The sequence below is a fragment of the Drosophila novamexicana genome, unplaced genomic scaffold (assembly GCF_003285875.2).
Source record: "Drosophila novamexicana strain 15010-1031.04,08,12 unplaced genomic scaffold, DnovRS2.1 tig00004554-arrow-pilon, whole genome shotgun sequence".
Lineage (NCBI taxonomy): Eukaryota > Metazoa > Arthropoda > Insecta > Diptera > Drosophilidae > Drosophila > Drosophila novamexicana.
Window position 1 is genome coordinate 2,361,840 of NW_020825051.1, and position 21,025 is coordinate 2,382,864.

The 21,025-nt window shown below is 42.1% G+C and overlaps 1 protein-coding gene across 1 annotated transcript in view; it reads right to left on the reverse strand.

Annotated features, from left to right (window-relative positions):
- LOC115769591 (regulating synaptic membrane exocytosis protein 1) overlaps positions 1-20,605 on the reverse strand; it is a 41,568-nt gene extending 20,963 nt beyond the window's left edge. The window contains exons 1-8 of the mRNA XM_030714473.1: positions 20,484-20,605; positions 11,048-11,578; positions 7,450-7,585; positions 5,134-5,456; positions 2,231-2,479; positions 1,908-2,158; positions 1,594-1,854; positions 1,278-1,519 (exon numbers count right to left, since the gene is read on the reverse strand). Of these exons, the coding sequence (XP_030570333.1) occupies positions 1,278-1,519; positions 1,594-1,854; positions 1,908-2,158; positions 2,231-2,479; positions 5,134-5,456; positions 7,450-7,585; positions 11,048-11,083 (1,498 nt within the window). The 5' untranslated portion in view covers positions 11,084-11,578; positions 20,484-20,605. The remainder of the gene's footprint in view (positions 1-1,277; positions 1,520-1,593; positions 1,855-1,907; positions 2,159-2,230; positions 2,480-5,133; positions 5,457-7,449; positions 7,586-11,047; positions 11,579-20,483) is intronic.
- Between the last annotated feature and the right edge of the window lie 420 nt (positions 20,606-21,025).

The window sequence follows — 21,025 nt, forward strand, 5'->3', positions numbered from 1 at the left end:
CAATCTTTTCCATCTTTCTGATTTCCTCGGTTGTAACTTTTCACATTTCCGAGCCATTCGTGACAGTTTTGCATGTACTTTAAAATGTTGTTATGCGATTAGGTAATTTTTAAGGAACACAACTGAGCGTGTCAGCGCTTGAAGTTGGCTTGTCAGAACGTGAATGAAAACGAACTAGGCGTAATTTAATTCATTTTAATTTTTATATTAAGCACGACAGCAATTATGAACACTACGATAGGTAAAAATCTTGTTTTTGCACTTTTATAACCTTGTCAAAACTAAACCGATAGTCACAAGGACTTGGGATATAAAAACTTTTATGGCTTAAGTGGAGAGGCGAAGAAAACTAAAATAATATTTTTCAAAGTTCCCATTCAGTTTATTATGTTTAGGAATAATTAATAGTTCGACTTAAGCTTGTGCCTTTTTATCAACTCTTGAGTTTCTCTTTGCTCATTTTGTTTTAATAAGTTTTCATTTCTTCTTCATGCTCATTTGATGCACTTCCTTTTTAATTCTAATGCTCTGGCACGTTTTTTGCTATTGATTTTTTGCTGTGCTGATAATTAAAAATTCATTTGCACGGTCATTTCATGCGCATCGTTTGTCAAGCGCCATCGCAGCCACAGCTGCCCATGGAGGAATGCAACAAAAAATGCATATAATTAAAATACGTACTCGCACATACACACACACTTTAAATTGATGGCTATTGGGAGAAAGCGGAGAAGCAACGCCAGCAGCTAGCTGCCATTATATATGTATCGTATATGTAAACTAGCAGAGATATATGTACATGCACGTATAAGCTTTGTTGTGTTGGGTCTGTGGCTCAGACGTGGTAGTGCCTGCAGTCCTTTATGTCGATAAAATCCGCTCAGTTGCTTAATCTGCTACCAGTTTGCTTCCGCTTTGGGTTTCATTAGGGCCCATGGGACCCCGACCACATTATCCTTTACGGTCGTATCGTATCGCCGTGCAGTTTGCTTGGGAATTGGGGAGAGCGCAGAGCGGACAGGAAATGTTAGCGGCTTGGTCGAGTCCTTTTAGTGAGTCTCTGGTCGGTAGGTCGCTCTGACGAATTAGCATAGCCAAACGTTGTAATGAGTCTTATTTACTTGGCCATTTCCGGTGTGGCCAGAAGGGAGCACGGCCCCAGCGTGCTTTCATCAAATGAAATTTGCTATACACACACACACCCACACAGACATGCACATGCTTATGCAGACATTAAGGTGGAGGCACTTTGTGTGCTCTCTGAAGGCTTTACTTACTGCGATGTGCCTTGTCCGTGGGGTCCCGGCGCAGGACAATGCGACGCTTTGATGCACATATCGGACCGGAATCAACATCGTGTATGACAATACGTATGGCCTCTCCATCCATGGAAGTTTGTCGCCGTGGTGCCTCCAAATCCTCCAAATTGGGGCCCGTAAACGAGGCCATTGGCGCTGGAATCGCGCAGGTCAGACCCGTTGGCAACGCGCCGCGATTCTGCAGCGCCGCAATGTCCGGCCTGCAATCGAGACACAATAAAGCATGACGTTAATACGTGCTGAGCTGCCAGCCCCAAAACTGGTGTCCACTTACAGCTGTGAACCGCGTCGCCGCATGCGTCGATCATCGTCCACAGTGAGCACAGGGCTGCCCTTATCCGGCGAGCCGGGCGACTCATCATTTTGGATATCCTCCGAGGGATGCGGCACACGAAACGAGGGACGGCGTGAGCCCGGAAGCTGCACGGGCGGCATTATGCCACCGCCGCCATCACACGGTGAACGCTGCAGTTGTGTGGCTGCTGTTGCCGCGCCCTGCATCAGTCCCGGGGCAAAAACATCGTAGGCTGATTTCCTGTTGGAAATTTATCGTTAGCAGCAGTCTTGCTTGCTGGCCGTTTGGCTTACCTGCGCGGCATGGCTGGTATGCCCAGGCCAGCACCATCAGGGCCAACGCCCAACGCGGGCCCGCCACCACCCATGCTACCGCCCACGCCGCCCGTCTTCATGTCATCATCGTAGCTGTGCTGGCGCGAAACACGTGAGCCGCGCCGCGACTGCATCCGCGAGAGGGGCGCACCAAATGCGGGCTCCAGTTCGCTGCCGCGCGGCGGGCTATTCGAACGGCTGGGTGCCATGCTGCGGCCACCTTTTAGCTGCTGAAATTACATTAATTACATGAAACAAATGGCAGTGGGCAGTAACTGCTGTGTGTGCTGGGATTAGCTTACGCGCTCCAGCTCCTTCAGTGATGCAGGTGAAACATCTGAATGCCGACGCAACTCTGGACTGCGCGGCGGTGCCAAGGCGGCACCATTGCTCGGCGCCAACGTCTGTGTGCTGCTGCCCAGTTTGGCGTCCGAGTGTCGTCGCTGCAGTGCCTCCAGCACGGGCACGTCCAGCGTGGAATCTGTCGAGTCCTGTGGTATACAGACGCGCGAGGCCATCTTGCGGCGGCAAACGCTGCAGCGCCACATGTTCTGCAAAAGGGCCAAGGGATGGATGTAGTGTGAGAGAGACAGAGAGAGAGAGAGAAAGAGAGAGAGAAAGAGAGAGAGGGGGAAATCAGTGCAAAGCAACATTGCGTATACGCAGCGCTAATTAAATTTCATAGCTTAGCGCAAAATTCTATTTGTGGCTGCAGGAAACAGCGGGATAATATTTATTAGTTCGTTAAAGTTGAAGAAAAGGCCACATTATGCTCGGCGCTGTGGCTGCTGCTGCGGTTGCTGATGGCATTGTTGTTATTGCTGTTGTTTTAGTGTTGGTTGGAAATAAATATTAATTACTTTTTGAACAAAAGTTGCACTGTGCAGCCGCGAGCTGTGCGAAAAATGAATCTATTTTCGCGCACGTGAAATGCCAGAATAAGAATGGGCAGCAGTTGCCACGTTCTCAACCACGAGTGGGCGCAAATGACTGCCTGGCACTTCAACCCGACCCCACCTGCACGTGCACCAGAACCTGCACTAAGCTCCAACAATGCCCGCTACACTTCCACCTGGTCGTTGATTCATTTGACCCAGCGGCAGTCGACGGTAAAGTCATGTGTGTGAATGCTGTACCGGAAGTTGCCGCCATTTTAATTAAGGTGCAGCAGAGCGTGTTTGTATACAAGCGTGTGTGTGTTCATTTGTATGTGTGCATCAAGTGCGTCTATAATCATGGATCGTGCTGTATTGTCCCCGTGCTAAGGCTGTGCCACAGCCACGGCAATGCGGAAGCTGCGCTTTCGCTTTTATTGCTTTTGTTTTCCCCAGCTGGTTGCATTATAATTACAGATGCTGAGGCTCCGGCTCGTGATCCCGGCGAGAAATCAATTGCAACTGTTGTTTTAAAGCTTGTCGCACAACAAACTCAGCTGCGATTTTGAGTGAACATTTTAAGCGCTGCTGCAAGCTGCTGCAAATTGAAGGCATTTCAATTGAAGGCTGCTGAACGCCAATTTCGTATGCATAAGCAGGAAATCGATTCGAGATGCAAGAGAGAAAGGAAGCCGGGTAGGAAACTCTGAATATTGAGTGCATTAAATAGTGGACTGCTGTTGATTTTAGAAGGAAAAGCTGACTAGAGACTAGAGAGCTATCATAGGATGCGCAGCGGTCTTTTCAATGAACAACTAGAGACTTGATCAATAAGCCAATTTCGATTGGGTATGACGAACTGCACCAACTGACTTTTCTATACAATAAAAACCTGTGTATTGCAATCTCTTCCTCTCCTTCTACCTAATCCGATTGTTTTATTGGATTATACACCCCACAACCTTGTTAAATCGACATACTGCAGCATTAGGCCGCTGCAATAAATACAATATTAGCTCCATAACTATGCTGAAAATGACAACAAACACATTTAAATTGGAATAACCCAGATAATTATTAGTTGCTGCTGCGCATACCCCTGTGGGTATGCAATAGCTGCTGCATTCAGTGGGCAGGCATATCATATGCCTCTGCCACAACCTCAAATTGCCAACTCATTTCAAATGATGACAGCGGCTTGGGTCAGGTTGTGGTCTTGCCAACAGCTGCCTGAAACGTCGCATGCGTTCGTTGTGCAAACGTGGGCCATAATTACGCTCCTGTGGCCATAAATATATATGCACATCTATGTGTGTTTGTGTGCGTGTGTGATTGTGCGAGTGTAATCGTTGCTGAGTAACTGTAACTATGTGTGTGTTGGTGTTCGCCCACAAACATCAATTTCAATTAACCAAAGTGGCCAGTTGACGGACAAACGTTAAATTTTATGCGCAGGGCGTTGCCAGACACTTCACAGGGCTGTCGACATGGCGAAAGCCGCCAAATTACCACAAATTCAAGACAAAGTTGCAGCCGTACGGGCATTGTTGCTGATTCAACAGATACGAGACTCACTCTCCCGCCCCATCTCTCTATAGATACGTGTATATATATAAGTATGTTATGCTTCTTATGGTTGCCCTGTCCGTGGTCATTATGTGTGATATTGATACATGCGGCGAGTGTTTGATTGAATAGGTTTTAGCAGGAGTAGAGCAGGCAGAGTTGCTTACTTGTGGGCGTTGCCGCCCTATTAATGCCTGACTGGGCAGGCAACTAGGCAACCAGCCGAGCAACAGGCCAAGTGCAACTGGCACCAGCCTGACCACCGCGGAGCCACTCTTTGGCTTTTGTAGCTGTCATTTAATCTCGTTAATCTGGCTTTTATCTTGTTAATGCCACGAGACAGGGCGAAGGCAGAGCTATTGTTATTGGCGCCGCTGTTGCTGGCAGCCCCTAAATGTAATCTAATTTGTGTGCAGGCAGCGGTTAATGTATGCCACTGCCACGCCCTTGCTGCCACGCCCACGCAATCATTGTCCCAGCCAGATGCCAGCAGCGCTTTAGTTTCGCTATACTCAACAAAAACTGTAGCACAACGCATTGTTGGGCTCATACACATACACACACGCGCACACATACACGTACACAGCTGTTGTTTCTCTTATTAATTAAGCGCTGAGGGATAATGTGTTTATTTTTACCCCGCCCACAAATGGACATTGCCTAGTGGCTTGGAAACGTGTTGTCCCACTGTTTTCACTGCAGTTGCCGACAGCAACAACTTCGCTACCTATTTCCCCACCCCCGCCACATATGACAAAACTTACCGCATCCTCATGATCGTCCAGCTTGCTGTAGCTGGCGCAATCCTCGCACACACGCTGCTGGCACTCGAAGCACGTCTTGTGGTAGTCGTCCGGCTTGAAGGACTTGAGGCACACCCGGCACGCGCCCGCTCGGCGTCCGGGCTCCTGTTTGGCAGCGGCGCCACCACTGCCACTGCCGCCGGTACTGTTATTGTTGTTGTTCAGATTGCTGCTGGCCTCCTGCTGCTGTTGCTGCTGCTGCTGCTGATAGCTGGGCGAGCCATAGCTGCCGCTGGTGTCCGCATCCGTTGGCACCAGCGAGGGGCGTGGCGACATTTTATTAACTGCAACGAGAGAAAATTGCGCTCAATGAAGTCACCACGAATGCATTGAAAACCTCGACCCCACCCTTCCAAATGGGCGCGACTGGCGCCTTGTGCAAGCAGATTTAATAATTCACTTGTTGCTGGGCAAAATGTGTCCTGATTTCATAATTAATTCATTTGTAAATTGGTAACGTGACAGGCGCAGACGAAAAAGGGCGATAAATAAAATAAATGACTGCGATTAGCGATAGTCAAAGCGGAAATTGCCGACATCGTAGCGACAAGTGGGCGTGGCTCTAAATTGCCAATTAATTGAGGCAAGCGTAGGCGAAGGCGAAAGCCAAGGCAGTTGAAAGCCAAACGGAAAAAGCAATGATTTATGTACATTAATGTGTGCTTGCCTACAAATACACAATTGTATTAATATATACAATTTATGAAATTATTTTTTAATAAATAAAAAAAGTTGTAAGGGTCGTTTGGCTGGTAAAAAGCTCTCAGTGTTCGCCACTTAGGCAGTCATGACATGGACAAGTTTGCTTTGCATTAGATACAGTCGAGAGGCAAGCACAAAGCTTGCTTTGTTTGGCATGTTGCGTATACGCTCAGTTGCACGTGAAGACTTTCCTTTTGCCAGAGGAAACAAAGCTTTTTTTGGGCCAACTGGAACAATGGCAAAAGGTGAATCAACATTTTTGTGACCACTATATAAATTGTTAATTTTGCTTATATATGAACGAAGGATTTAAATTTGTAAGAGAATTAATAAAAAAGCTAACGCTGTTGTGACCAAGTATAATTGGTTTAAAAGGGACCAGTTAAAAATTTCTACAAGCAACACAGAAATAATTTAATAAGCTGCTGGCCAATTCGCTGGTTAATATGGCCAAAAAATGCAGCTATAAAGTGCGCTCAAATGTGCTCTTAAGCACAGTCAATTATGTGGCAATTGGAATCGTGAGTCGAGGTCGTGCACAAGTACATTGGGCAAAATATTTGCACAAATTATGCACACAATAGCAATAACAGCACAAACACTTGAAGCTGTGGACTTGTCTTTATGGTAGGGGTGGAGGAAATCAGCGGGAGGCGAAGTCAAGTAGAGTTGGTTAAATAAACATCATAAAATAACATTTCATTTCGAACTAATAAATCTGCTGTGGACGCAATAAAAGCAGGAAGCCACCGCACAGCCAACTAAAATGCAATAAAATCAAGAAGGAACACTTTTATGTGGCCTAACGAATTATAAATACCCTTACACAGAGGAGCAAACATTCAATAAGAAAAGCGGCTCCTAATCATAATTGTTTTGCGTGTCAAAGAAAATATATAAATATATAAATATTGACTTGCCAATGTTGCCTATTTGAAAGGATGCCACATTTCACGATATGAAATGGGAATACCCGCTGCAAGAGTATGTGTGTGTGCGGTTGCTGGAGCTGCTTTTAGCCATTTATTGACATTGGATTTGTGCTGTGGACACTAGTAAAAAATGTACAGCTCTCGTTGTTTATGGCAGCCATAACAATGACTATAATAATGGCAATGCCAATGACTGGCTAATGCATTTGGCTGACACTGACCCTTGCATAATTCAAGGTGCGCAGCGAGCGTATAAAGCTAAAAGAAAATACTGCGTATACGCAACGTTCGTTGCTTTGTGCAAGGTTAAAATGCCGAGAGCTAATGGGTGAAAATCAGGAGCGGGTTGGTTAGGATTGTGCTAGCTTGGCACATCTCCTGTTTTGGCTCATTGTTGTAACTTGCGTGCACTTTGAGCGCTTACTTAGCTTTGGCCTTTTGTTTACGCGTACGCTGCGTATACGTAATATTTTTTCAGGCAACCGTCAGCTGGCTTTGGCATTGCAAGGGCAAAGTTTTGTGAAAGTTTTGCGAGCAGCTTTATGAGCACTTGCATAAAAATTCATGCCATAAATTCGCATGCACTTACGAAACGCGTTCGCCAATCCGTATCCCAAAACCCAAACCCCAAACCTGGACTCACCTTTGTCTGTCACGGTTAGCAGCGATGAGGAGAGCGTTGCCTTCATCTTGTTTAAAGCGCCAGTGTTTGAGGCGCCACTGCCAGAATCAGTTGCATGCTGATGCCCCTGGTTGGCCTGTTCATCGGTGGCCACCATCTGCGTAAGATGAATAAAGAAAAAAACGTTTTAAGAAGGGAGCTGTAAATATTAACGGCATATTGAGCTGAAAGTTTCATTTGTGGCAGCAACAAAATATTTATAGTTATGTGCACACACTTAAGGCCAAGCAGGGGGTATTGAATCTGTCCGCTTTTAAATGCAATTTCTTGTTGAAATTGAATCGAAATTGAATTCCGGAACAGCTTTATGACTGTTCATTTAACTGTGCGCCAGCTGTTGCTCAGCTGGGCCAACGTATTTGTTAATTTTATTTGAATTTTCTTTTCACTTTTCATGCCTCCTTCCCAGCCCTTGGCTCATCGCATATTTTTATAACGTCTTGCCAGCTCATGCTCATTTCGAGCATCGTCATTCTGATAAACAACGAAAAGGCAGGCAGGTGAAAAAATGCGTTGCGTTTTATTTGTTTTTGTGCTGCTTCTCTTCGTTGTTGTTGTTGTTGTTGTAGCTGCTGGACCGGCCGCGGCATAGGCGCAACAAATTGCCAAGAAATCGTAAAATGCGGCAAGCAATTTTTGTTTAAACTAAAAAAATAAAACGACCGAGTGAGCGGCTTTCGAAAATTGCCGTCATTCTTTTTAATGCACACACATACACTCTAGAGTGCGTGAGCGTGAGCCTCACAATGGGAGAGGGGTGAGAGTGTAATACTAAAATTGAGAAAAACAACAACAAAATGTTAGCTGGTTGGCTGGCAAGGCGACCAAGCGAGCAGCCCCTCCATCTCCCGCCGCAACATAAGTGCTCTGCGTTGTCAGCGTTTTATGAAGTGGAAATTTTCTATTTGCCAAAGCTATGGCGGCGACGAAACCGGAACAAACAGCCGCCTATGTGGGCTATACACAGTCCAGCACACACACCCACACACACTATCTTACTCTCCGTCTCTCTCAGACAGATATGGCGCAAATTACGCTAAGTGCTTTTGGCTGCAACGTTTTTCGTTGCCTACCTTTGGCGGTGCGCCTTGGGAGGAGGGAAGCACCTGCCCTGTACTCAGACTCGGCTAAGCGCTGCCTAGTGTCAGATTATGGTCGCTTTGTGCTCAGCTTGTGCTACATTTTTGATGATGTCATTTCGAAGTCGGCCTCAAGGCAATATTCATGTTGCTCCGGATTTATGTATATGCTTTTCTGTCTGGCCCAGCTAACCAGCTGGCAACCAATCTTGGTCTACTGCATATCCATGCCTTTGCCCTGGCGTTCCATATAATTTATGTACTCGCTGTGGCAAAAACTATTCCGCCACCGTCTCTGTCAGTGTCTGGTGCTGCCGCTTAGCACGTATAATTATGGCCGTGTTAATTTCGTCATTTATTATGAGGTTTTTTTTTAGAGGCGAGCCCTGTCTCAAAATAGTTTCGCTTTTAGTGCCCAAAAATTATGGGCTGCTGTATAGACATTTAAGTGCGGCTGATGCTGCCAAGGACCGCCATAATCCACACAAGCCATATGTGCGTCCTTTATGGCCGTAAAGTACGCTACATAAAATGCAAGTCAATATGTAATAAGAGAGCAGCAGCAGGGTTGAGGTGGTTGCAAACGGAGCAGTGGCTTTTCGCGTTGTGATTGAAAGCGCACGAATTGCATCTGACTGCACATGAAAATCAATAAAAAGCAAAATGAAAGCATCTATCAAAACGTACAACGACTATGCAATACACTAACAAATTGAGCTAGACATAAAGTCAGCTGCTGATTGGCATTGCTGTCAGTATAATAAAGATGTTTATTTGGATAAATATGCAAAAGCTTCAGCGAGCATAGCATGCTTTTAGGGGCGGCTGATTTGCTTGCAGCACACGGGTAAATGTAAATAACAGAGCCAAATTTTAGACGTCATGTGGCTTACAGGCAACACTCGCATTAAGCCGAATGTGAGTGTGGGTGTGTTCATTGCAGTGAAAAACCACAAACAACTGTCAGCCACAAACTGCAGGCAGCTACTTAAATTCTGGTCTGATATGGTGTGTATGTGTTCGTGTTCGGGTGTGTGTTTGCTAGTTGATAAAGTTCAGGAAAACTATTAAGAAAATTACAGCACATAATTTACAACAGGCGCTTGCCTGCATTTAAGCTTTTCTCACATTTTTAATCTCATATTCTTCCTCTTTTTCTCTCTCACTCTCCTGCTCTCTGTTTGCAACTCATTTACGCCCCACTGATTGCCTTTGAAGTTTGTGGCTGTTTTTTGAGCGCTTTTTCTTTGTTTTAGGAAAAGGAGAGACAGGGTAGCATGAAATTTATGTAAGGCATTTAATGGGCAAAATAAATAGCAAAACTTTGGGCAATCCTTTCATTTATATTTATTTCTTTTTGTAAGGATCTGCTGACAGTGACATTGCTTAACTGTCATCGGCACATCATATTTTCCTGAGTTGGGTGGTATTCTGCTTTGATTTTGTGCTTCATTTGGTATAATCAAAGTTTTTCTGCTCAGACAACCTAAGGAAACATTTCATCACGCACAACCTGAGACATTTCCTTGTTTCAGTTTACTTTTACTTAAATTTTCTTTTACATTCTGCTTCTCATCAACTTTTCCAAAGAATTTTGGGGCTAAATAATTTCAGCGGAATTTACACTTTCGCTTTGGTTGGGTTTCTTGGCTTTTTTTTGCATGTCCTTTGTCTGTGTTTTTAAAGTATTATTTTTGGCTGAGCACATGTCTAATTTTATGCCAAAAAAAAGGCAAACGACGCAACCTTCGGGCAGGTGCTTAAATACAATTGAATCGCTTTGATTGCTGCCCCTTTCATTTATTTATTTTTGATAATTTTCGTGTTTTTCTAGCTAGGTGAAAAAAAATATCAATAACAAAATAAATGCAGTCAAGCGTCCAAAGCATTTAGCGGACTTTTTAATTAAAAAGTTTTGTTTGTATATTGTTTTTTCTCATTCACCCTATTTCCTTCTCTCCCCTTGCGATTTAGCTTTGTTTGCCATTGTTGATCCCCGTTTGAAAAAGGCTTAAAATCATTGGGTGCCCACGCAGAGGAAGCTGATATACCTTTAAATAAGTGCAGTTGGCTTGTGAATTTTAATTTGGTCCTCAATTCATTTGTTTTCACTGCATTCCAAACAGCAAATGCTCATTAAGTTTTCCGTGAAAGCGAAAAAAAATAATTAAAAATCAATACACTTTGCGAGAGTGAAAAAGAAATTAAGGCATAAATTACGTTAGCAACTGGTTCAAAGAGAGTGTGAAAATATATATCTGAAATTTTATCACTGAGTATTCCGTTGTTCTAGTGTTAACAGAAAGTTTGGCGTTATCAATTGAAAAAGATCTTAACCATTTTCTTTAAACAGACAGATATTGTACAGAAGAAATATACCCTGCCCCTTTGTGGTTAACACATAACAACTTAATAAGAAGTGGAAAGCGAATTACGGCAAGTGTAATATTGAAAATGTTGTCAGTTTCGGTCTCGCTTACCTTTTTCATGAAAGTCATCACATTTGTGGGCAACATTTTGTCAGTGTTGTCGTCCTTGCGCGTCCTTTTTGTTTGTATTTAAAGTGCAATTAATCACGCATACGCCGTGTTGGTCGTGTGTCTGCTGGAATTTATGCTGCTGCGGCTTTTGTTTTGTTTGCGCGTGAGTTTCGTTTTATGCTGCCTTTTTCGTTTGTTTTGCGCTCTTAAGCGGCTTTAAGTCATTTTTGTATTTGCTGCATTGCTGTTGTAGTTGTTGTTGCTGTTCATTCTGTGTGCGCTTCAATTTGATTGAAAACAAATGGCCATTTTTCATGCGCCATGTAAATAGTCATTGACATTGTATATCGAAATCGTTCTTATAGCGTGTGCAACATGGTCTCACGAACTACATGTTGCTCCTCAGCTCCGCGTGATTGATTTATGTGTAGTACAGCGCTTATAGCCCCATGGCATCAATGGGTTTAAAAGCCAACTCAACGTTGTTGTTGCCGCTCGCCTTTAATTTACATTGGTTTTAATTTACAGCGACTGCAATAATGGGAAAAATGGTTAGGGGCTATAATTAGTTATTTAATATAGGCTGAAAAGTTGCAGGAATTGTTTTAAGTGCAAGTCATGCCCAAATCCCCGCAGGGCTTACACAGTACTTAAATTTTTGGCCCGCCATAATTTTTGCTAGCGATAAGCATCAACAGCATTTGGGTTGCCTTCACACACACTCACTCACTCACAAACACACTTCCACACACACACATACACACTCTTGCCTGACATGGCGCTGAAAAGTCGAGCGGCAAAAGTTTATAAGGCGGAAAATAATGTGTTGCGCTGCATGCAAAGTACTTAAGGGTACTGTGAATTGTGGGCGTGGTGGCGGCGCGATAAACTGACCATTATAATGGCTGCTGCTAGAGCTTACAACTAGGTTAGGCAGTCGCTTTAAGTCGCGTGTAAAAATAAACTTATATGTTAGCTATAAAAAAAAATATGTATATAGGTACGCAAATAGCAACATTCTAAGAAAACAAAATTGTATTTCGTCTCCATACTTTGAGCTAGTAAAAAGCTTAAGGCATTTATTTCTTTGTCTTACCTTAAAAATAAATGCCTGAATACGTGCTTTCGTGCACAGCACTTAGGTGCTTAAAAGCATCGACTAGTATCGAGTTGCGTTACTTACTTGGCACCTGCCACTTCGCCAACCCTCCCACTCAGTCGCCTTAAAGCCTTCAACTTTAAGTTGTGTCTCTTGTTTTGCTTATGTCAGTCATTGTCATCAGTTTTCTCTGTTGGCGCAAATCCTTGGGTGTACTCGTAAGCTGCTCACAGCCATTCACAACTCTTGCGCTTTGTACAGCTTATGGTACATTCACAGCAAATCTTGTTGCCCTTCTTTTGCCTTCCTTTGACTAAGGAATAGTAGCCGCACTTAGCAGCGCAGTTCCCCCTTTTTATACTCTGTATATATTACAATTGGGCATACATAAGAAAAAGTTGAGGAAATCAATTCAGAATATAAACTCTTCATTGGGCTGCAAATTCAAAACCTATCCTTGAATACACATATATTTAATTTTTGCCTGCCCGTTCTAATGAAAATATTGTCAACCATCAATATTTTCATATAGAAATAGCGGGCTATATGGTTGGTACCCACGTAATTTTTATGTGTGGATCTCCTTCCAAAGTTTTTCACTAAGAACCAAAAAGGTTTGTGTTTTGGGCAATCGGTTTGGTTTCTGGCTTAGTTTATAGTTAAAACTAAAAGTGATTTACGCTATTTTATATATATTAATTAGACTAATTTATTTGTTTATATACAAAGACATATACTTAAAAATTTATAAAGGTTCAGAGGTAATAAGCACAAAAGTTATAAATTATGCAGCTGTTTGTTATTCATAGGGTATCTTTTAGTCAATCACTGTTGAGTTTAGCGTTTTTTCTTGTTCTTGCTCCGGCTTTGGTTTGGCTGCAGCATTATTAAATCAAATGACCCACATAGCAATTGAATCGCTCGATTTGCAGTCAATATACGATCTGTGCGAGCACTTGCAACATTTGCAATTCCCATATCTAGTTGCTGCTACAAAAATTAAAGACAGTGTTCAACTATTTCACATGGTCCGAAAGTTTTCGAACTTTGCGTAAAAAGAAATTGGCAAAAGAAATTTCATTTCAATGGTCTGTTCATTGTTGGGTTATTTCTATCGTTGGGCTCTTCTTGATATTTGTGTGCACATTACAAAAGTTCATAAAAAGCCATCGAAGCGCAGTTTGGAAAGTTGGCCGGCAACTGGCGGACATCCAGAGATGGCGCTGAGATATTCATGGGAATTGGTTGGGGCCTGACATTGAAAGTATTTACGCTAAATGAAATTTTTGACTTGCTAAATGAGTTGAGTTTGCTTAACTTTATAAATGGAATTTGGCAAATAAGAAATGCAGAAAAATTAGTTGAAGCTGAAGGCTGTCAACATGCCAGCAACAGGACGGAGCTACATGACACGGCAATGAGACTGAGGAAGATAAATATAAATCAGGACGCGCTGCAATATGCACGATTCGGACGATTTTCGTGGGCGTTTGCTTCCAGAATGTAAAGCAAACTGTTACAAGTTACAAGTGTTTGCATGCCACGCCCATTCGCCCATCACGATGAGTATGAGGATGAGGATGTTGGAGAAGGCGCTGACCTGCCTGCCCCCGATGCTGCTTACGCGAGCTTGGCGCGCCAGGATGTGCTCATAAATTGTAACTTTGGCTGTTGCTGCTGCTGCTGGCTGTAGGCAACAAGCATGAAATCACATGAACACACATACACACAGGGCGAGGTCTGGCAAAGTTCCAGCTGGTATGGTTGGCACATAGTTAATTAGCGCGAAATTGGCCAAACGAGCCGGCAGCTGTTCACGCTGGAGGCCTCCAGACCCATAACCAACATCAACACCAACACCAACTCAACCTTCGCCAGTTTCGCCCTTTGCATGCTAATCGGTAACTGATCAGGATAGCCAATGGCGTTAAAGGTCAATATGTATGTGGCAATAATGCGTGCATTAGGCAAAATTAAACAAGATTTATCACACACACAAAACGCAGAAGGACATAGTCCTGAAATTGTCACGCACACGCGTACGAAATCGAAATTGAAACGTTCGATAAATAAATACAAGCAAACAGGTTATTTTTTATTGTTGTTCCTGTTGTTGTTGTTGTTGGGTTTGTGCGTGCCACACGTCAATGGAGTGTAGAAAGTGAATTGTAATTCAGAATTCCGGAACGTGCATGTGACACAAATTAACTGTTCAGCAGCATGCTATAATAAATGGCCAGCACGCAGTCCAGATGAAATTGTATTGGACCAAATGAAGCATGAAGAAAAACTCAAATGGAACTGAGCAGCCACCAGCCCCAGGACCTCGACAGGAGTCGAACAGCAGCATCAGCAGCAGCTCAAATTGCAGTTGAGAAATCGCAGCGCAGTTCATAAATAAAGTGGCCAGCAGCAGGGTGCAAGTGCCAAGCTGCGGGTGAGAGGGCTGGGAAGCAGCCACAGCCTCATGAATGCCATGAATGAAGCGCTGTCAACAATGCCAAGCAACTAGAGGGGGACTGCGTACACAATTGAGATAGAGAACGGAGAGATTGGGGATTGCAACTGCAACTAGTTGCCTGTTGTTTGGCTTGTTAGCGCTGCAAATGCTGCTGCATGGAAGCTGTTGCGGTCAGGACTTTGGCCAGCAACAAGATAAGATAAATGTTAAATTTGCACCACATCTCAGTCAAGTTTTATGAACAGTGGCAACTATGAGAGCTGAGAGTAGCTGCTTTGCAGTAAATCAAATAATGTGACGTTCAAAGCTGATCAAAATTAGTCCATAAATAAAGAATTGATTGAAGAGCAAATTTTATTTTGCCATAAATATATTATTACGTTAGACAAATTGTATGCTTTATTCAGTATGGATTAGATTGGCCACTAACTATTAAGCGTAATTGTACTCAGTAGCATACGCTTTGGCATTGAAGTCGAGATCCTTGTTATATGTTATATACGACTGTCTCAAATTGTTTTCAGGCTGATATGGGTATCAGTAAAATGAGGGCAGTCGTATTGCCTTCTATCCTTCTACCAAAAAAGGCATTTAAGTCATTGGGAAACAAGGGTATAATATAAACGAGAAGAATATATAAAGGCCTAACTCTGCTTTGCAGGCATATTTCGAAGTATTAATTTACGTTGAATATTACTTAACTATGTCAATGCAAATTACAAATATAAATTCACCTAATCCGCTTAAATAATAATAATAATAAACTTTCTAATAAAAAGGAATATAGATTAGTTTTGCCATTATATAAAGACCTTTAAATAGATTGCCTAACAAGTGAACAAGCGCACATAATAACCATCAATTTGCAGTCCACAGCATTACGCACAGCCACACATATGTGCTAGCCAGTATCATTGTTGAAGCTTTTAGCACTCATGCATACATACACACACACATAGGCAAGCGACACGGCCATTATTGTCTAACAGGATTTTTAATGAACCTGAAAGTGCGGCAAGGTGGGTTGGAACGAGGCAAGGCATTTGCTTTTAGCTAGTGAAGCGTAAGCTGGACTCATTGTCAACGCCGTTTGCCTAATTGACAGCGGCCGGTTTACACGTGGCGGCTGCGTAATGCAGCATCAACTGGCAGCAGGCAGCAGTCAGCACTTAGAGCTTGAATCTAAGTACGAATTTAAACAAATTAAATTAAACATTTAATTGCACAAAGACAACAACAATGCGGCAGGAGTACCAGGGTAGCGATGGCTTGGTCTTACAGATTGGTGTTTGAGTCGCAGCAGCTGGCACTTGGCATTGGTCATGCGAGGCACGTAGATGCCATCCAAATGAAATGGAACTATGCCCCACAGGGGACGTCGGCGCGGAAGTCAGGGCAGTGGCTGACTGTTGACAACAACATTTTTGGCTGAGACTGTAGCAAACAAACGTTTAAACTGGTTTTTGTTAAGCGGGGGTGGGCCGAGGCATTTGCCTAAACTCAAACTCGAACTCAAACTCAATTATTCAAATGCCATGATGCGAGTGCTGTAACTGCGTAGGCGTGGCACATGTACGGCGGCCATGCGCTGATACCCGCAATTTGGCATTTAATCAACATGCTCAGAGACAGAAAATACTCAGCCCGAAAGCTATTCTGGCAACGTGCTCCATTGAGAATCATGGGTTTTCTGCCACAAGTTCATGTATTTGCTGCGGTCTGGCCCAACAGTTGTCACTTGTTGCGCTCTGTTGGTCGTCGTGTTGTTGATTTTGCTGTTGTCGCTTTCATCTTAATTGAAATCAAATCAAAGTGATTTCACTCTCAGAATGTAATTGTGTGGCTTGCTGCGTGCTTTTGTTTTCCGCAATTTCGATCTTTACTGTTGTTGCCATTTTCGTAATTTATTGGCTTACATTTTTTGGCCGGATTTGTCAGTCGGTCTGCTAATGATTTCCTATTGTTCCTTGTGGACGATATATAAATTTCCAATTTTACACTAAATTTACTTGTATTCTGTTTGTTTGCTCCCTGCTGTGCTGTGCTGTTGTTTTTCATGGCTTATTGTATGTTGAATTATTTATTCCGAAAATCGTATTTCTTGTCACATGCACGAGGGAATTGTGCTTACAGTTCACCTGCAACTGGGTTATGTGTACTTATTAGATTAAATAGATTACGCATAGTGTACGAACAGATCAGAGCAGTCTTTATATTTTTATTATTACTTACTATCTTATGTTGTGAAAAGTAACAGAAAATTAGCAAAAATAAAAGTAACTTAAACCATAAAAAAAAAAAAAAAAAAAAAAAAAAAAAAACTATCTTATGTGTGACATAGCATAAGGGAGTTGTGAATTCTGCATCATTTATACGCACCGTTAACACGTAGCAAAACTGCAGCATTAGGCGAAACTTCACTTAGCACACATAATAATACGCAACGTTTACGGCTAGGTACACCGAAAAGCGCCAAGGACCTATTACGCATACGCAGCGTGGCACATAAAATATTTGAAGTCACGCGTCGCGACGCCATAAAAGGAAATCAACTGAATATGGGCAATATAAAAAGGAGTGGAGCTCATTAAGGCCGGGGCAGAATGTGCAATGCGGTTGGCCATTTGCCTCCATGACGGCACGCAACAACAAACCAAGCGAACTCAGCTGTTGTCCTCAAGGACTTCCTGATGTGTGTGTATGTGAGAAGGTGTGTGCGTGGCAGCCTCGCATTTATGAAGTCGCGCCATGAACGCACATTAGCAATGCGTGAAACTCAACACACTGAGGTAATATTGGGCTGCTGGACAGAAATTAGTTTTGGCATTTTATCTGGCCAAATTCAGAAGTGCGGCGAAATGCATAAATTTAGATTTATTTGATTTAATTAAGTAAAACTGATGCCACATAAATAAAGCACGTCTGACCTAGCAAATTAAATCAAATTGCTAAAGACCTAGGACAAAAGCAAAAAAAAAAAAAAATAAGGGCCCAGAAAATCGCGTAAAGGGTTTAATAGCAGCCAAGTGCTGGAATTTCAGCGAAAACAAAGTGACCGCAATTAATTAGACACAAGGATATGGAAGCTTGCGGCGGCGGCAATTAAATGAATGATAAGGCTACGCAAGTACTGGAAGAAGTAAAAGCTTGTTGCGAAACTTTGAAAAGAGAAGAGGATACATGTTTGCACGCATCAAAATGCATAATTTTTGGAATTAAATGTTTAATTGAGAGCAATACAGCATGAAAAGCGCATTAAATATTGAAGCTTTTGAATTTTTATTGTGGTTTCATATATGCAAGCGGCGATTGCCAATGTCAGTGTCAATGTCAATGCCAATCTCAATGTCAGTGTCAAACTGTCGTCCAATGAAACAAGCTAACAAAGTTAGGCAGGCTGGTGTTTGGTAGCTCAACGGCCGCATGAACTTTTGCAGCGCAACTAATGTGAATTCAATGTCAAATTCCTCGGGTAAGGTCGACCTTCTAAAAGTCAGTTGTGCCAGCTCGTCAGTTTTCAAAACCAAAGTCAATTAAAACGATGAGAGACAACTAAATAATTTTTGCATTAATATGCAGAAGAGCTGATATATATGCAAATGAAGGACGCTGCAGCTTAGCTTCTTGCAGAGTGTGTCTCTTAGGTAGCTTAATAAATATCTGAATTTTGAACACAGTGTGCATCAGCTATAAAAGTGAAATTTATTTATTTATGCTAAATCATAGTTTTTTTGAGCACTCTACACTTAAATATTTTTAATGTAAAAGATATTACTTATTCGCTGAATTATCACTCAAGTGTAACGTTTGGAAAAATGTTTATTATAAAATTGTAAATTGTTTAATCGCGTTCCATAGACAAGCAAAGTGCACTACATTAACTTGCAGAGCAATTCACATATCTGTGGTTCTATCTAGACATCTGTCTATTCTCGTATGCACACAATTGCTTGTGTGTGTGTGCGTGTGTGTGTGTGTGTGTGTGTACGAGCACATACTTTCACTTGCCCTCAATTCTCATGGCGTGACTTTTTGTCTCCCTTGTGACGGACGAAGTCGCATCCTTGTCTTCCGCCTTTGGCCTCAGTCGCTGTTGTCATTATTGTTATTACAATTTCATTGTTGTTGTTAAAACTGTTTTGCTCTGCTTACTTATCGTACACATTGCAACGCCACACATGCATCGTCTGGCATGTCGTCTGACTATCTGTGTGCATGAGCGCGTGTGTGTGTCTCCACTCGGTGTCTCTTGGTGCAACTTTTTTTAAGCATTTGCCACAGTAAATGCTCGAGCGTATAAATTGCATTTTATTTGTGTTGCATTTTTTCTATTCATACCCTGTAACCAACAAAGATGCGGTAGTAAAACTAATACTTCGATATGTAACAAGCATCAGGCCTTGCCTCTGAATCTATGTATTATTTATAATCATATATTAACAAAAAAGCTAAGAACATTCAACATTATATTTTCGCGACAGCAATGCATAACAGATGGACTCCAAGGGTATCTTTAGTCGAATCATTGCGTGCTAGGATTTGTCACTTGTTATTTATTGTTACTCATGCAATATTTAACAAGGGCTTGTATTGTTTGCACTATTTATTTGCCGCCTGGGTGCAAGCATTTGAAGGTCAAATGCCATATGCAGCTGCCTGACAGACAGCTTGACAGACACACAAACTAACAGACAGCCAGTCAGCTAAATGCTCATAGGTTTTATTGTGTTGGCCGCAGATTTTGACTTGTGCTATTTACACGCGCATTACCCTCGGGCCATTGCCTTGAAATCCTTTACATTATTTTTTTGCTCCCTGCCGTTTGCCAGCTGTCAGTTTCTCTTTGATTTAATCATTAAATACATGTAATCCACAGTGCTCTCATAAATAATGCGAGCAGAATTGAACATTTATGCCCCTTATTTTCATTGTTGTACGTTGTGAATAAAATTAATTGCTCTGTAACCAACTGATTGTCAGTTTAGACAAGCGACAAGAAGTTACATTTTAATTAAAAATGATGTTGAAATGCATTTTTTTGCAGCTAATTGCAATTGCAGCTAATATAATTGCTGCCAAAATTTACATCAATTTTGCATATATTAAATTTTATGTATACAAATGGATGGACATATGTGTTGATGTTGTGACGCCATTAAAATCAACATCTATCATCATAATTCATAATTTTATTAACAGACAAAAGCATGCATAGAACAGATTGCTTTTGATGTTGTTGCTGCACAGCGTGGCGTATACGCATTATGTGGAGCTACACACATGTTGCGCATATGCCGCATGTGACGGCTTCAAGTGACTTTGGCAAATCATTTTCTTGTTAATGCATTTAACATGGTTATTAATCGAGCACAGACATACACACAAAAACACACTCTGCAAACATATAATCAGACACAGATATACGCACAGAGTAGAACCGAAGTCATTCTGTTATTGAATCCGGCAGTTTGAATGGATCCGCAGGCATTGGCAATGGAGAAGCAATAATTGTTGTGGTTTGCCTTGGCAGCAGCCACATAGATGATGCCATTACTCAACCGCATTTGCCTTGGTAAGCAACTTACTGGCTGTCTTTGGACGGGCTGGCATGTCGGCTTGTGGCTTCCTAACAGCCCCGCAGCAGGCGATTCATGTTGTTCAAGGCTTCGCAAGCTCAGCCCAGGCTAAGCCCAACATTTATAATGTATACACAGCAACACAATCACACACAATATATATGTATATATGTTTATACATATATATATATATATATATATATATATATAAATATCTGTATGTATATAAGTAGGTTTAGTATATAATCAGTAATGGAGGCTGGGATTTACCTTCCCTATAAGATTGTGCGTACAAATTACCTGTGCGATTTGATTTCATTTCCTTTTTGTGGGAGCTGCTGCCATTATCAAGCTGCTCGATTTGTTTCGTATATTTGTTGGTCTGATTCGGCTTCGGGAATTATATTTACGTGGTTTCTTCTAGACGCACTGCAGATGAAAAGTGTGTATAGAACTGATTGAGTATGGGCTGAGCACGGCACGGTATTCGACAGCTGTCGAATTTATAATGTGGCATATAAATCAAATAAAAGGTGCGATGAAGCATAAATCACTTAAACCAAATTTCATTTGCTGCATAGTTGAAATTTGGCAAAAACAAAACCAACCAACCGAGAGAATTGCAAGAATTTAGCAAAGGCGAATTTACTTTAATTAAACCAAATGCATTACAGATTAATTGAAATAGTTTTAAGCATATCTCAATATTTGCAAAAATATTTCCGGCTCGCAAACTAAAGACACATATAAAATGAGGGGAGCACTTGATTGCCAAAACTTTAATGCATATTTTCCTACATTGCGAAATTAATGCAAAATGTGATAAAAATTAACTTTACAAA